Genomic DNA, 14,626 nt, shown 5'->3' on the forward strand with positions numbered 1-14,626 from the left:
GGTGAGACTCCATCTCAAAAAAAAAAAAAAAAAAGTTTTAAAATTAAAAAACTTCAATTTGTCATTTTTTTCCCAAAAAGATTTCCCATTTCCTTGTAGTTTTATAGTTTTAGTTTTTATTTAAATCTGTAGTAATATTTACTTATTTTTTGAGACGGTCTTGCTGTCACCCAGGCTGGAGTGCAACCTGGGCTCAAGAGATCCACCTCAGCCTCTCCAGTAACTGGGACCTCAGACACGTGCCACCACACCTGGCTAATTTTTTATAGAGATGGGGTCACATTATGTTGCCCAGGCTGGCTCAAGCAATCCTCCCACCTCAGCCTCCCAAAGTACTGGGATTACAGGTGTGAGTCACTGTGCCTGGCTGTAGTCCTTTTTGTGTTAATTTTTTTATTATTATTTATTTTCCAAATAGTTATTATTTTGGAGATGGAGTCTCACTCTGTTGCCCAGGCTGGAGTGCAATGGAGCGATCTTGGCTCACTGCAACCTCTGCCTCCTCGGTTTAAGCAATTTTCCTGCCTCAGACTTCCAACATAGCTGAGATTACAGGTGTGTGCCACCATGTGTGGCAATTTTTTTTTTTTTTTCTTGAGATGGAGTCTCTTTCTGTTGCCCAGGCTGGAGTCAGTGGCACGATCTCAGCTCACTGCAACCTCCACCTCTCGGGTTCAAGTGATTCTCCTGCCTCAGCCTCCCGAGTAGCTGGGACTACAGGCACGTGCCAACACGCCCAGCTAATTTTTTTTGTATTTTTAGTAGAGATGGGGTTTCACCATATTGGCCAGGCTGGTCTCAAACTCCTGACCTCATGATCCGCCCACCTTGGCCTCCCAAAGTGCTGGGATTACAGGCATGAGCCACTATGCCTGGCCCACATCCGGTTAATTTTTGTATTTTTAGTAGTGGTGAGGTTTTACCATGTTGACCAGGCTGGTCTCAAACTCCTGACCTCAGGTGATTCACCTGCTTCAGCCTCCCAAAGTGCTGGGATTATAGGCGTGAGCCACTGAGCCTGACCCTTTTTGTGTTAATTTTACACACACTGTGAAGTAAGGGCTAAGGTTAAATTGTTTACCTAAAGGACATCCAGTTATTTATTTTTTGTGACAGAGTCTCACTCTATTGCCCAGGATGGAGTGCAGTCTCACAATCTCAGCTCACTGCAACCTCCACCTCCTTGGTTCAAGTGATTCTCCTGCCTCAGCCTTCCGAGTCTGGGATTACAGGTGCCCCCACCACACCTGGCTAGTTTTTGTATTTTTTAGTAGAGGTAGGGTTTTGCCATGTTGGTCAGGCTGGTCTCAAACTCCTGACTTCAGGTGATCTGCCTGCATCGGCCTCCCAGTGCTGGGATTACAGGCGTGAGCCACTGCGCCCAGCCTATCCAGTTATTCTTGAATGATTTGTTGAAACACTATTTTTCATTCATTGAATTACCATGACACTTTTGTCAAAAACAACTGAAATCAATGTGTGGATCTATTTCTAGACTCTAAATTCTATTTTGTTTATCTATATGACTGTCTTTAGGCCAATACCACACTGTCTTGATTACTACAGTTTTCTATAAGCTTTGCTATCATGATGGGTAACTTTGTTCTTTATTTTCAAAATTAACTTAGCTATTCAGGATTCTTTTCATGTCCATGTACATTTTACTTATTTTTGAGATAGGGTCTTGCTCTGTCACCCAGGCTGGAGTGCAGTGGTACAATCATGGCTCCCTGTAGCCTTGACCTCGTGGGCTCAAGCGCTTCTCCCACCTCAGCCTCCCAAGTAGATGGGACTACAAGCATGCACGACCACACCCAACTAATTTTTGTATTTTTTGTAGACATGGGGTTTCACCATGTTGCCCAGGCTGGTCTGAAACTCCTGGGCTCAAGCAGTTCAACCACCTTAGCCTCCCAGTGTTGAGATTACAGGCATGAGCCAACGTGCCCTGTTGATTTTATTTTTGAGACAGGGTCTCGCTCCGTCATCCAGGCTAGAGTGCAGTGGTGTGATCACAGCTCACTTTACCCTTAAATTCCTGGGCTCAAGGGATCCTCCTGCCTCAGCCTCCCAATTAGCTAGGACTACAGGTTTGCACCATCAGGCCTGGCTAAATTTTATTTTATCTTTTGTAGTGATGGGGGTGGGGGTCTTGCTATGTTGCCCAGGCTGGTCTCAAATTCTTGGCTTCAAGTGATCCTCCCACCTCGGCCTCTCAAAGTGCTAGGATTAAAGGCATGAGCCACGGTGCCTGGAATATCTTATTACAGTATCACGGGACCTCAGTTATGATCCCAAGACAAGTGAGAAATATTTTTCCTCCCGTCCATCACCTTTCAATCCGTAAATATGAGCAAACATCCTTTTGGATCTTTAAATTTTTCTCTTAGCAATGCTTTGAAGTTTTCAGTGTACAGGTTTTACATACTTGTACAACTTTACCCCTAAATTCCTTATATTTTGATGTGATTGAAAATTCTATTTTAATTTTGTTGCTAGTGTATAGATAATTGACTTGTTAATGTTGAGTTGTATCCTGCAATTTCGTTATTAGTAGTAGCATTTTTAGTATTCTCTAAGTATGTGATCATGTAGTCCGTGAACAGTTTTACTTCATCCTTCCCAATGTTTATGCCTTACTGCGCTGACTAGGACCTCAAATACAAGTTTGAAGAGAAGTGGTGTCTTGGTGCAGATCTAAGGGGGAAAGTGTTCAACATTTTATCATTAAATATTACCTGTAGGCCAGGCGTGGTGGCTCACGCCTGTAATCCCAGCACTTTGGGAGGCTGAGGTGGGTGAATCACCTGAAGTCAGGAGTTCAAGACCAGCCTGGCCAACATGGTGAAACCCCGTCTCTACTAAAAATACAGAAATTAGCCGGGCATGCTGACAGGCGCCTATAATCCCAGTGACTCGGGAGGCTGAAGCAGGAGAATCGCTTGAACCTAGGAGGTGGAGGTTGCAGTGAGCCAAGATTGTACCACTGCACTCCAGCCTGGGCGATGAGACTCCCTCTCAAAAAAAGGAAAGAAAAAGTTACCTGTAGATATTTTGTAAATTCCCTTTATTACATTGAGAAAGTTACCTTCTACTCTTTAAGCTTTTATCGTGAACTTTGTAAAATGCTTACTGTATCTATTGAAATAATCCATAATGTGTTTTCTTATTTCTGTTACCATGGTAAATAACACTAATTGATTTTTTCTTTTCTTTTTTTCTGAGACTAAGTCTTGCTCTGTTGCCCAGGCTGGAGTGCGGTGGTGCGATCTCAGCTCACTGCAACCTCCACCTCCTGGGTTCAGGCGATTCTCCTGCCTCAGCCTCCCGAGTATCTGGGATTTCTGGTGTGTGCCACCACGCCCAGCTAATTTTTGAATTTTTAGTATAGACAGGGTTTTACCATGTTGGCCAGGCTGGTCTCAGACTCCTGACCTCAGGTGATCCGCTGGCCTTGGCTTCCCAAAGTGCTGGACAGGTGTGAGCCACCAGACCCTGCCTGATTTTTTTTTTTTTTTTTCTTTTTCTTTTTTGAGATGGTGTCTTGCTCTGTCACCCAGGCTGGAGTGCAGTGGCGCCATCTTGGCTCACTGCAACCTCCGCCTCCCAGGTTCAAGGAATTCTCTCGTTTTAGCCTCCCAACTAGCTGGGATTACAGGAACACACCACCATGCCCGGCTAATTTTTGTATTTTTTTTAGTAGAGACGGGGTTTCACCATGTTGGCCAGGCTAGTCTTGAACTCCTGACCTTGTGATCTGCCCACCTTGGCCTCCCAAAGTGCTGAGATTACAGGCGTGAGCCACTGCACCCAACCCTGATTTTCAAATAATATATCAATCTTGAATTCCTGGGAAAATTCTACTGGTCATCATGTAAGGTTGGTGTAATATTTGAAAATCAATTGTATAAAAAATTCATTTTTATGTACTGCTGGATTGAAATTGCTAATATTTTATTAAGGACTTTTGGGATTGTTTTTAAGGGCTTGGAGCTTTCTTTTCTTGAAATATCTTTGAGTTGGAATAGGGGTAATACTAGCCTCGTCAAGTGAGTTGGGAAGGCCTTCCCTGTTTTCTAAAATGTTATGTAAGATTGGTATAATTCCTTCCTTAGATGTTGAATAGAATTCATTAGTGAAGCCATATGGGTCTGGAAGTTTCATTATGGGAAGGGTTTCAATTATGATTCAATTTCTTTAACAGGCAAGGGAATATTCAAATCACCTATTTCTTTTCATGTCTGTTTTGGCAATTTGTGTCTTTCAAGGAATGTGTCCATCTCATCTAAGTTGTCAGATTTACTGGTATATAGTTGTCTATAACAAAGAGCAAGAAGACAAAGGCCAGACTTCCCTCTGAGTGAGGGAAAATTCCTTATCACATACTGACCTTGTTATTAGAAGACACTTGATGCAGTATTTAGGGGTGAGGAGTCATAACATCTGCAACTTACTCTCAAATGATTTGGCAAAACACATACGCGCGCAAGCACACATACACATATAAGAGAGAACGGACAGGATATGAAACAAACAAAATTGGTCAATACAGGGTGAAGGGTATCTGGGAATTCACTGGACTATTTCAACAACTTTTCTGTAGAGTAAACATTTTTCAATATATAAAGTTAAAGAACATATTCACATTCCATAACCCGGCAATTTAAGGGAATAATCAGAAAACCACACACATACTCAGCACAACAAAGTTTATCACAGATCAAAACTTGAAAACACCCTAAACCCCCCCAGAGGATTCAATAAACAAACAATACAATATGATACCAAAGAGCCGCCGACAACAACATACAACATACAACAACAACAACAACAACAACAAAAGACATACTTTTTTCAAGGGTATCATGTGGAAAATGCTTAGTACCAATAGGCTACTGAGGGGAAGAGTTCCAACACTGAGTATGTGACCCCTTCCTATATGCACAGGAAGAAGACTGCAGAGAAACACCATGCAAGCAGTGGCTATCTCTGTGGTGGTGTCACAGGTGAAAATGACTCTTCCTCATACTCCTCTTCCAAACATTTTTTTTTTTTTTTTAGACAGAGTCTCACTCTGTTGCTCAGGCTGGAGTGCAGTGCCACGATCTCGGCTCACTGCAACCTCCACCTTCCAGGTTCAAGCAATTCTCTTTCTCTTGCCTCAGCCTCCCGAGTAGCTGGGAGTATAGGCATGTGCCACCACGCCCAGCTAACTTTGTATTTTTAGTAGAGATGGGGTTTCACCATGTTGGCCAGGCTGGTCTTGACCTCCTGACCTCAAGTGATCCACCCTCCTCAGCCTCCCAAAATGCTGGGATTACAAGTGTGAGCCACCACGCCTGGCCTCTTCCAAACTTCTGGAAAGATCCCAGAAACTCTCTATCACTCCAGGGCAATAGGAAAAAGAGCTTACACTTGTTTAAGGCCTGGATTACCCCCAAAAGGAAGGGAAGGAGATTCTGCAGGCAGTGGTGATAACTGGTTTCAAAGTAGCCTGGCAAAGTGGACTGGGTATGACTGTGAGATCTGGTCTCATGCCCTCCAAAATAGGCAAGGTTAAGAGATCAAGTAAGACGGTACATGGGAAAAAGGTAAAGTTATATACACATGTAAAAGCAACTGTCTGTTTCACAAGGACATTCATCGGCTTGGAAGCTATTATTACAGGAAATCCACATGAAATAATGAGGTCTACACTCTAAAGAGCTGAGTGGAGGTTTGAATCTGCTTCCTGGATGATCCCGTGCAAACTATTCAGCCTTTCTGAGCCTATTTCCACCTCTGAAAATTTGGGATGATGAAAATTTTTATCACTATCCTCCCTGTTGAAAGATTGTGGGCTGGGTACAGTGGCTCATGCCTGTAATCTCTGTTTTTTGGGAGGCTGAGGCAGGAGGATTGCTTGAGGCCAGGAGTTCAAGACCAGCCTGGCCAACAGAGAGAGACCCTGTCTCTACAAAAAAGAAAAGTAAAATAATGTTGGTGTGGTGGTGCACATCTGTAGCCCTAGCTCCTTGGGAGGTTGCATGAGCTAAGGAGTTTGAGGCTGCAGTGAGCTATGATCACACCACTACACTTCAGCCTGGGAGACAGAGAGCCTGTCTTTAAAAAAGTGTCTGGGTGCAGTGGCTCATGCCTGTAATCCCAGCACTTTAGGAGGACAAGGCGGGTGGATCTTCTGAGGTCAGGAATTTGAGACCAGCCTGGCCAACATGGCAAAACCCCATCTCTACTAAAAATACAAAAAAGTAGCCGAGCAAAGCGGTGCGCACAGTAATCCTACCTACTCCAGAGGCTGAGGCAGGAGAATCGCTGGGACCTGGGAGGCGGGGGTTGCAGTGAGCCGAGATCGCACCACTGCACTCTAGCCTGGCTGACAGAGCGAGACTCTGTCTCAAAAAAACAAAACAAAACAAAACAAAACAAAAAAACAAAAAAGCAACAGGGGAACCTGTTGAGTCCCCCGAGAACGAGAGTACAACTGTCCCAACTCATAAATCCTGGGGTTGCTCTTGACCTCTGTGTGGGGCTGCTGGATCGTCCCTGAGCACAATGCTGACTGCACAGGCTGGACCACTGTCCTAGGCTGGGAAGTGAGGAACAAGCAGATTTCCTCTTGAAATGCCTGCCTGAGCCAGCTGGCCTCTACATGAGTAGAAAAATTATTTTGACAGGGATCAAGAAGACAGATTGAACAAGATATCTGCCTCAACTGCAGCTGGAGATGTGGCAAGAAGATGTAAGGACTCATTGTAGAAGAGAGAAATATTTTGTTTTTCTATCCGTTTTATTTTTGTCCCTGTAAGGGTAGGAACAAATCTTTCTGGGTTTGGAGTCAGTGACAATACTCACAGCAAGGAATCCAACATCAAATACTGAGATTCTTGTTTTACAAAAGTGATCTATTCTTAAGGTTGTGAAATTGAGTCTTCTATTTGACAAAAATCATTGTTACCCAGAAACACTTTAAAAATGTTAATATAATTCACTGCTTTCTGCATTATGAACAATGAAAGCAAGAAATCTGGTCAAACTGAGATGTTGAGAGGTAGGCTGAAAACTGGCCACTGTACTGTTTCACTAAAACTGGAAAAATAATACAAATGCAGACTCCAGAGGTGAAATTCAGGCGATTTATTGTAAACAGGATAACCCTAGCACTCCACCATACTGGCTGTGTCACATGCTCCCTCTTTCACATCAACTGGTCAAAAAAGAAGACTTTCTTAAGAAGCCTCAGGTAACCAATAACTTAGTTCCACAAATCTCATTTACTAAGCACTGAGTAAACTGCAGTTTATGGGGTAGTCTGTTATTGCTCATGGACTGCAGCTTGGACCCATCTAAATGAATCCATTAGTATGCCTGAGTGATCAACAGCAGCTCTAGATCCAACCTGGAAATTGGAAAATGCTGATGCATACTAAACAACAATTGCAGGTTCATGGAAGACTACATGAGATTGCTCTCAGATTTCTTCATGTGTCATTCTCATAAAAAAAGACTTAAATTTCACCCACTTTTTAAAAAGAGCTAAAAGTTACTCAATAGCACATAATTTTCCACACAAAAGGTAGGTGGATTTTTATTTACTAGTACAGTGGTGGATTGGAACACTCAGGCCTAATTTTAGATCTGTCTTGTATATACTTGCAGTTTAATGAAAAGCTGCATAGTCAACAAATGCATAAAACCAGAAGGAAGTGATTTCACACACCTTCCGATGGACAAAGGCCTCATACAAGGAGATTCTTGGAAAGTAGGGATAAAAACACGGTCACAGCACCACACTGATCTGACAGTAGAAGTGGAGCCCCGCTTTTGAAAGCAAGCCCATAGTTGTGACTATATCGTTCTTGCCCCAAATTGAGATTTGGAAAATGGCAAATGTAAAAACTTAAGATGTGAAAAGATACGACTCTACAGAAGAAAGTCCTAGCCAATCAAATCATATGGGGAGGTAAAATGTCCTTTGAAAACGCCATTCTTCACTGTGCCTGAGTTAGTGGATGACAGGGCCACTTACTGTTACTAGTGCTTGTATATGGAAATATATTCACAATTTCTCTTGAAGCAAGTTTTAATAACAGTAAATATTTCAAAACAGCTGTTAAATCTACAGTAACAATTTCACCTAAAATAGTATCTCATGAAAAAAATATTTTTTTAAAAGTCCACTCCAGTCATCATCTGTGTACATGTTTATATTTATATATTCAAAAAAATAACTTAACATTTAAGGCAAGATTAGACTGGTAGCAACAAGGAATTTTAGAGTCTTATGAAGACCTGCTATATAAGAATGCAAGGCTTTATTTTTTATATTTCCAAAAAGGTGACTTGTATTTGCTGCCTTTTAAATTCATAAAGGGGCAAGATATTTTGGTTCACATACTGACTGCAATTTCACTGTAATAAAAAGTTATACAGGTGGTTACAAAAAGCTGATGTTGGAAAAGCATGTCACACACTCAGTAGGATCTGAAATTGACCCTATTTGTATGTGTTAAATAAATATGTTGTGTTAAAGCAGTATGTTGATGAGGAAAAGTAAAACTCATGGAACACTGCAAACCAACTATGAAGAAGGAGGTCAATATAATTCAACCAGAATGAAAGAAACCACAGTAATCCTGAGAAATTCGGTTTAGGACAAAATTGATGTAAGGTAAGTCTGTACTTCTAGCATTGTAAATAAGTAGGGTTTTCTAGCATTTTACTAGTTGGAATAAAAAACATGTTCAAATTTTATAAAAAGATTAAAACCATGCCTTATATAACCAGCAATTTCACTAATAAAAGATTACATTGCTTTATCATCTGCCAAATGTAATGTTTTCCACTGATTTACATGAAACCATCAAGTAGAAAGCAAATTTGAGGATCAATTTTTAAAAAGGTATTACTTTCTAAATGTTGTGAAGCCTTCTATGTCAACCTAGGAGGCTTTTAGAAAAGAACTTTTACTTTCTTCGAACAAGTGACTATTTTACAGAATAGGGAAGGAAGATTCTACAGGAATATCATTCATTTTAAGCATTGTTATATAGAGGAAATTTCTCTCAGTAATGAAAAGAAAAATTTTAAAATATTTAAGAGGCATGTATTTAAAAAATATTCTACATCTATAAGATTTTGTAATTACTTTGGATTTATAATATTTCTACATAATGACATTTGACAACTTTTCAGTTTGTTTCTCTAATAATGAATCAGAAACTATTAAAGTGGCCAAGATGATTTTCCTAGGCTCTGGAAGACTCAGGAATGCATCCACTTGCACTTTCCCACATGTGGGGAATCTTCAGAGTTTTGCAGCCATGAAGTTAATATGCGGTTTCACAAGGGGAAACAACGGCAAACCACGCTTGAATTCGGTCATGTTCTGAATCACTTCAGGCTGCGAAGAAAAAAGTTTCCTTTTAATGTATTTAACCTAAACATCAGAATAAGGACATCGACTTTTCTGGGGGACACTGGGAGCACACCTCAGTTCTACTCAATATACTAGTTTTTTGTTTTGGCCTGAGGCTGCTCTACTTAATAACCCATGTATCACGATTTGCTGACCTTTCTTCTGGATCAGTAGGTCCGGAGGGTCATGAGTTGGTCTGTACAAACCTATGGTAAGTGTCCTTAGTCCTTTTGGTTTTCCTCTGGGCAAACAAGGGCTGGTTCACCAGGGACTTAGAGGCCTAGCATCAAGGCTTCAGCAGAGTAGCAGAGGCTGATGTGCCCACCCACAAAGAGCCTAGTTACACTGCCAGTTTCCTCCTCTTGCAAGTGAATGTCAATCTTTCTAGATGATTAAAATATGCAGGTAACATGGGAGAGACTAAGAAGTCTCTCTCCAATATTCAGTGCTGGGAACGGATGTAGCCAGAGATGATACATTGTAAAATAACACAACTGTTCCAACAGGAGGCAAAGGCAGACACGGGTAGAGGCTGAGTGACTAGATGTTCAGGGAAGAACTAAAGTAGAAGCTCCAATACTTGGTGACCTGAAACTTTTAGTTCATCAGTGTCCTGATGAACAAGCCTCTTCCGGCTGGGCACGGTGTCTCATGCCTATAATCCCAGCACTCTGGGAGGCTGAGGCGGGTGGATCATCACTTGAGGTCAGCAGTGCAAGACCAGCCTGGCCAACATGGTGAAACCTCGTCTCTACTTAAAACACAAAAACTAGCTGGGCGTGGTGGCGTGTGCCTGTAATCCCAGCTACTCAAGAGGCTGAGGCAGGAGAATTGCTTGAACCCGAGAGGTGGAGGTTGCAGTGAGCTGAGATCGCACCACTGTACTCCAGCCTGGGTGACTGTGTGAGACTCCATCTCAAAACAATAACAACAACAACAACAACAAAACAACAAGCTGCTTCTTCTAAATAGAAAGTCCTCTCTCAGTACAATCTAACATAACATATTTCTTACTTGTGGCAAGGCTGGTGCTTGTGACAAATTTATATCATTTTGACATGGGAACTCTCCAACAACAGGACCTATAAGAAAATAAAAGGTTTAATACTTTGTACTTACTGATACTATCACACAAGAACAACTAAAAAAAATCTAAACCAGACTCAGTTAATTAAAAACACTGCACCAGGCCCCGTTCATGTACTTCTCAGATTCTCTCAAGGTTGTCTGCTACCCAAGGCCTTAAGTACCTGTCCTGCCTTCTATCCAGAGCCACCCAATGATGGCTCATGATATTCCTGAGGTCATAAAACTTTGGCCACAGCAGTTTTAGTGCCCAGGTCTAATGTGACTTTCTGGCCACCCAGAAGGACCTAGTAAAACTGCCCAGAAAGCCAGGGGAGTTAATGGCCACAGGACAAACTTTGGCTAGTAAAAGCCAGGAAGCAAGAAGGACTGGGAAGTTAGCTTGCTTACCCATACTCCCCACATGCAGTGGTTCATGCAGCCTCTTTGGAGACATCCCAACAGCAAGCCTCTGTGTTTTCCTGTGATACTGTGGCTAGCTCAGCATTCTGTCACCTGGTACTGGCTCTCTCCTTCACTGCCTCATTTCTCTTTTCCCCTTATTATCTGCAGGCATTATCTCCAGTTTCCGTTCTCTACCTCTTTTACTTTCTGGTGTTCTGTAAGGCATGTAGCTATGACAAAGGCCAACCATCAGATGGCTCAACATGAGCCTAAAAAGGCAATATTTAATACTTACAAGAATCCATTTCCCTGGCAAGAACATGGACGGATACCTTATGTCTCCTTGGGGCATCTACTGCCAACATTTCCTAGGCAGAAAGAAGAGCAGGGTCACCCTTTTGCTCCACTAAAGAACTTACATTGAAGTGTTCTCTGATGACTATGAAGACTCAGCTATCACGCAGTCAGATATAGAAAAGATGCTTCCCTTTCTGGCCGGGTGCGGTGGCTCATGCCTATAATCCCAGCACTTTGGGAGGCCGAGGCAGGTGGATCACTTGAGGTCAGGAGTTCGAGACCAGCTTGGCCAACATAGTGAAACCCTGTCTTTACCAAAAATACAACAATTAGCCAAATGTGGTGGCACATGCTTGTAATCCCAGATACTTGGGAGGCTGAGGTGGAAGGATTGCCTGACACCAGGAGGCAAAGTATGCCATGTGCGGTGAGCCAAGATCACGCCACTGCACTCTAGCCTGGGCGACAGAGCAAGACTCTGTCTCAAAAAAAAAAAAAAAAAAGAAAAGAAAAGAAAAGATACTTCCCTTTCTTTTTCCTCACTTACATTATTTTATTTAAGTTCTACAAATATTTAGCAAGGCAGGCAAGAATTATTCTTTTTTTTCCCCTTTCCTTTTCTTACTCTAAGGAAATAATTATTCTTAACCCAATTTTATAGATGAGAAAACTGAATCCAAGGAGATTAAAAAATTGCTCAAACTCCTACAGCTGATAAGTGCCTGAGCTAGGATTCACACCCTAGCTTAGTACTCACTGGGCTGGGCTGTGCAGGGCTGTACCTGGTGATCTTTAGTGTCTACAGAGACAATGGTCTGAGCTTAGACAGGGACAAGCACAACGCCTGCTCCTCTAAGAACCTTCTCAGATTCTGCTTGTAAACTGTGGTTCATCTACCAAAAGAGAAAGGAAACTAACAATTACTGAGTCCTGCGTTATATCAGGCACTCTCCTATGTCAGCTCTCTTAATTCTCTGTGAACTAAGCATCATGATGATTCTTACTTTAGAGGCATGGACTCTAAGACACAGCAGCTTACATGAATTACATGGGTCACACAGTTCATAGGTGATGGTGTCAGAGGCTGGAGTCTGCTTGCTCTCTCCATTCCACCTTGCTGCTTGGAGGGATTCCCCTTGGTTACTACCATGAACGCCAGCAGTGCTAGGTTGGCAGGTGGATCCTGTGGGGAAGTATGTCCCAACCTTTCCCTTAACAGCAGACTTTTACTTTCCTTTCTAATGGGGTACAAATTGTGACAAAGTTCCTCTGATGTCTTAGCCATAAGCAACGTTTCATATCCTTAGAGCGGAGAAATCATCAGCCAAACCAAATCCACTCAACAGTTACTTACTAATAACTGTTATTAGTTATTAGTAACTGAGTAGTTGCTAATTAGTTACTAGTAACTGAGCAGTTACTAATAAGCCTGGTCCTGTGTGCAAGGAAGCCCTGTTGATGTTGCACAGCAAACCTGCCCATGGCTCCCCGCTCTACTCCCCGCCAGCAGGCATAACAGCCCAGATTCTCACAGGCCTGCTCTGACCTCTCCGGCCTCTTTTCCAGGAGCTCAGCCCAGGTCTGCCTCTATTAACATGTAGTACCTCATCTAAGAACTTCATCTTACTGGAGTAAAAAGTTTGTTTCCAAAGATCTCTTCTCCACTTCCTGTCACCCAAACCTTTACTACCCGCTTGTCTACCCACATCAGCAGACAGCAGAACACCCTCTCCAGTTTCAGATTGTTCCCAATTTTCTGCCCAACTCTGGACAATCCTCATTTTTCTAAAAACAAACAACTGCACCTTCTTGCAAACTATTAGTATGTTCTAAGGAACACTACAGTCCCAGGAGATATTTATAGGTATTCTGTGTAAAAAAGGATGCATGGTGAAATCAGTTTAGAAAATGTTAGTCAAAATTAAATAAATGCAGGCTAAAGTCTTTACTGTGAGACTTCTTACAATTTCTACAATACCAGCACACTCTGTGATTCTCTAAGAATGGGAATAGCCTTTCCCAAACTTGTATGATCATGAAATCCTTTTCCTAGGTACCCCATTAATATCTTGCATACCATGGAATACAGCTAGGGAAATGCTATTCTAAACTTAGCTGAAGCCTGGTTATAAATACTCTTTTTTTTTTTTTTTTTTTTTTTTGAGATGAAGTCTCACTTTGTCGCCTAGGCTGGAGTGCAGTGGTGCGATCTTGGCTCACTGCAACCTCTGCCTTCTGAGTTCAAGCGATTCTCCTGCCTCAGGCTCCTGAGTAGCTGGGATTAAAGGCGTGCATCACCATGCCCGGCTAATTTTGTATTTTTAGTAGAGATGGGGTTTCACCATGTTGGCCAGGCTGGTCTTGAACTCCTGACCTCGTGCTCCACCCACCTCCGCCTCCCAAAGTGCTGGGATTACAGGCGTGAGCTACCGCGCCCAGCCCCTCTCTCTTTTTTTTGAAGCAGGGTCTAGCTATGTTTCCAAGGTTGGTCTTGAACTCCTGGGCTCTAGCGATCTTCCTGTCTCAGCCTCCCCAGCAGCTGGGACTACAGGCTATTATTACAGAATAACAAGAGTAATTTAGATGAGACTCTTCTCTTCCTCTATACAATGCAAAGGGAGCCATGATGTAAAGAAAATACGTTGTCCAGCCATTCATTTTTGTAGCCAAAATGGGTGAAATCTCATTGCTGAAAAAGATGCATTCAAAATACCGGCTTTTGCTGCTCAATTCTGAAACTAGAATCTCCTTTTCTTATTGTTAAAGTAATAACAGCTATATTAATACTTGTTTGCAAACAGCCTTAATACTTTTGCAGAAGAGTTGCAGGGAGAGGTGTAACCAACTCATGGATGATACAAAATCACCATTTTTCTCAAAGAAACTATCAGCACCTTTTGGTCAAAGACTGTTACTTTTTCCTTACCCTCTCACTCAGCACTAGGAGTGGTGAATTACATAAACATTAGAAACTCTAGTACAGGAAAAAATGTGATCAAGCCTCATTGTACCACTAACTTCACAAAGTCATTCTAATGAGAACTGTAAGCACTGACTTCTGTGCTGGTAGCTATAATACATCCCTAGAAAAAAATACCATAAAGTAGAGTATCTCTCTAAAAGGATGTGGGCACAGGGTGGGACTGAGTCCCCGACCAAACAACCTAATGACAAACCAGAAATGGCTAGAACATCAAGGGACAATTCTAAGGTACTATAGTAATCACAGAGTATAATTTTGCTCCTTATTTTGAAAAACAGGCATAACAGTATTTTATACAAACTAGAGGCCCCAATATATTACAAAAAATATATGTAACACTTTAGGTACAATTCCATTGCAGCATACATTTTGAATTTTTGCATTTAGCATACTTATTACACATTAATATACCTACTTAATGGAAATTTTGCTGTCCTTAGAATTTTTTTTTTTTTTTTTTT

General features: G+C 41.9%; 1 protein-coding gene across 4 annotated transcripts in view; it reads right to left on the reverse strand.

Moving 5' to 3' along the window:
• Positions 1-7,119: 7,119 nt before the first annotated feature.
• Positions 7,120-14,626, reverse strand: part of IDE (insulin degrading enzyme) — a 113,749-nt gene continuing 106,242 nt past the window's right edge. For all 4 annotated transcript variants that reach the window (XM_017876749.1, XM_017876746.1, XM_017876748.1 and 1 more), the window contains exons 23-25: positions 11,181-11,253; positions 10,430-10,497; positions 7,120-9,400 (exon numbers count right to left, since the gene is read on the reverse strand). In XM_017876749.1, the coding sequence (XP_017732238.1) occupies positions 9,305-9,400; positions 10,430-10,497; positions 11,181-11,253 (237 nt within the window). In that variant the 3' untranslated portion in view covers positions 7,120-9,304. The remainder of the gene's footprint in view (positions 9,401-10,429; positions 10,498-11,180; positions 11,254-14,626) is intronic.

The sequence above is a fragment of the Rhinopithecus bieti genome, unplaced genomic scaffold, assembly GCF_001698545.2.
Source record: "Rhinopithecus bieti isolate Rb0 unplaced genomic scaffold, ASM169854v2 scaffold_9383, whole genome shotgun sequence".
NCBI classification, from domain to species: Eukaryota; Metazoa; Chordata; class Mammalia; order Primates; family Cercopithecidae; genus Rhinopithecus; species Rhinopithecus bieti.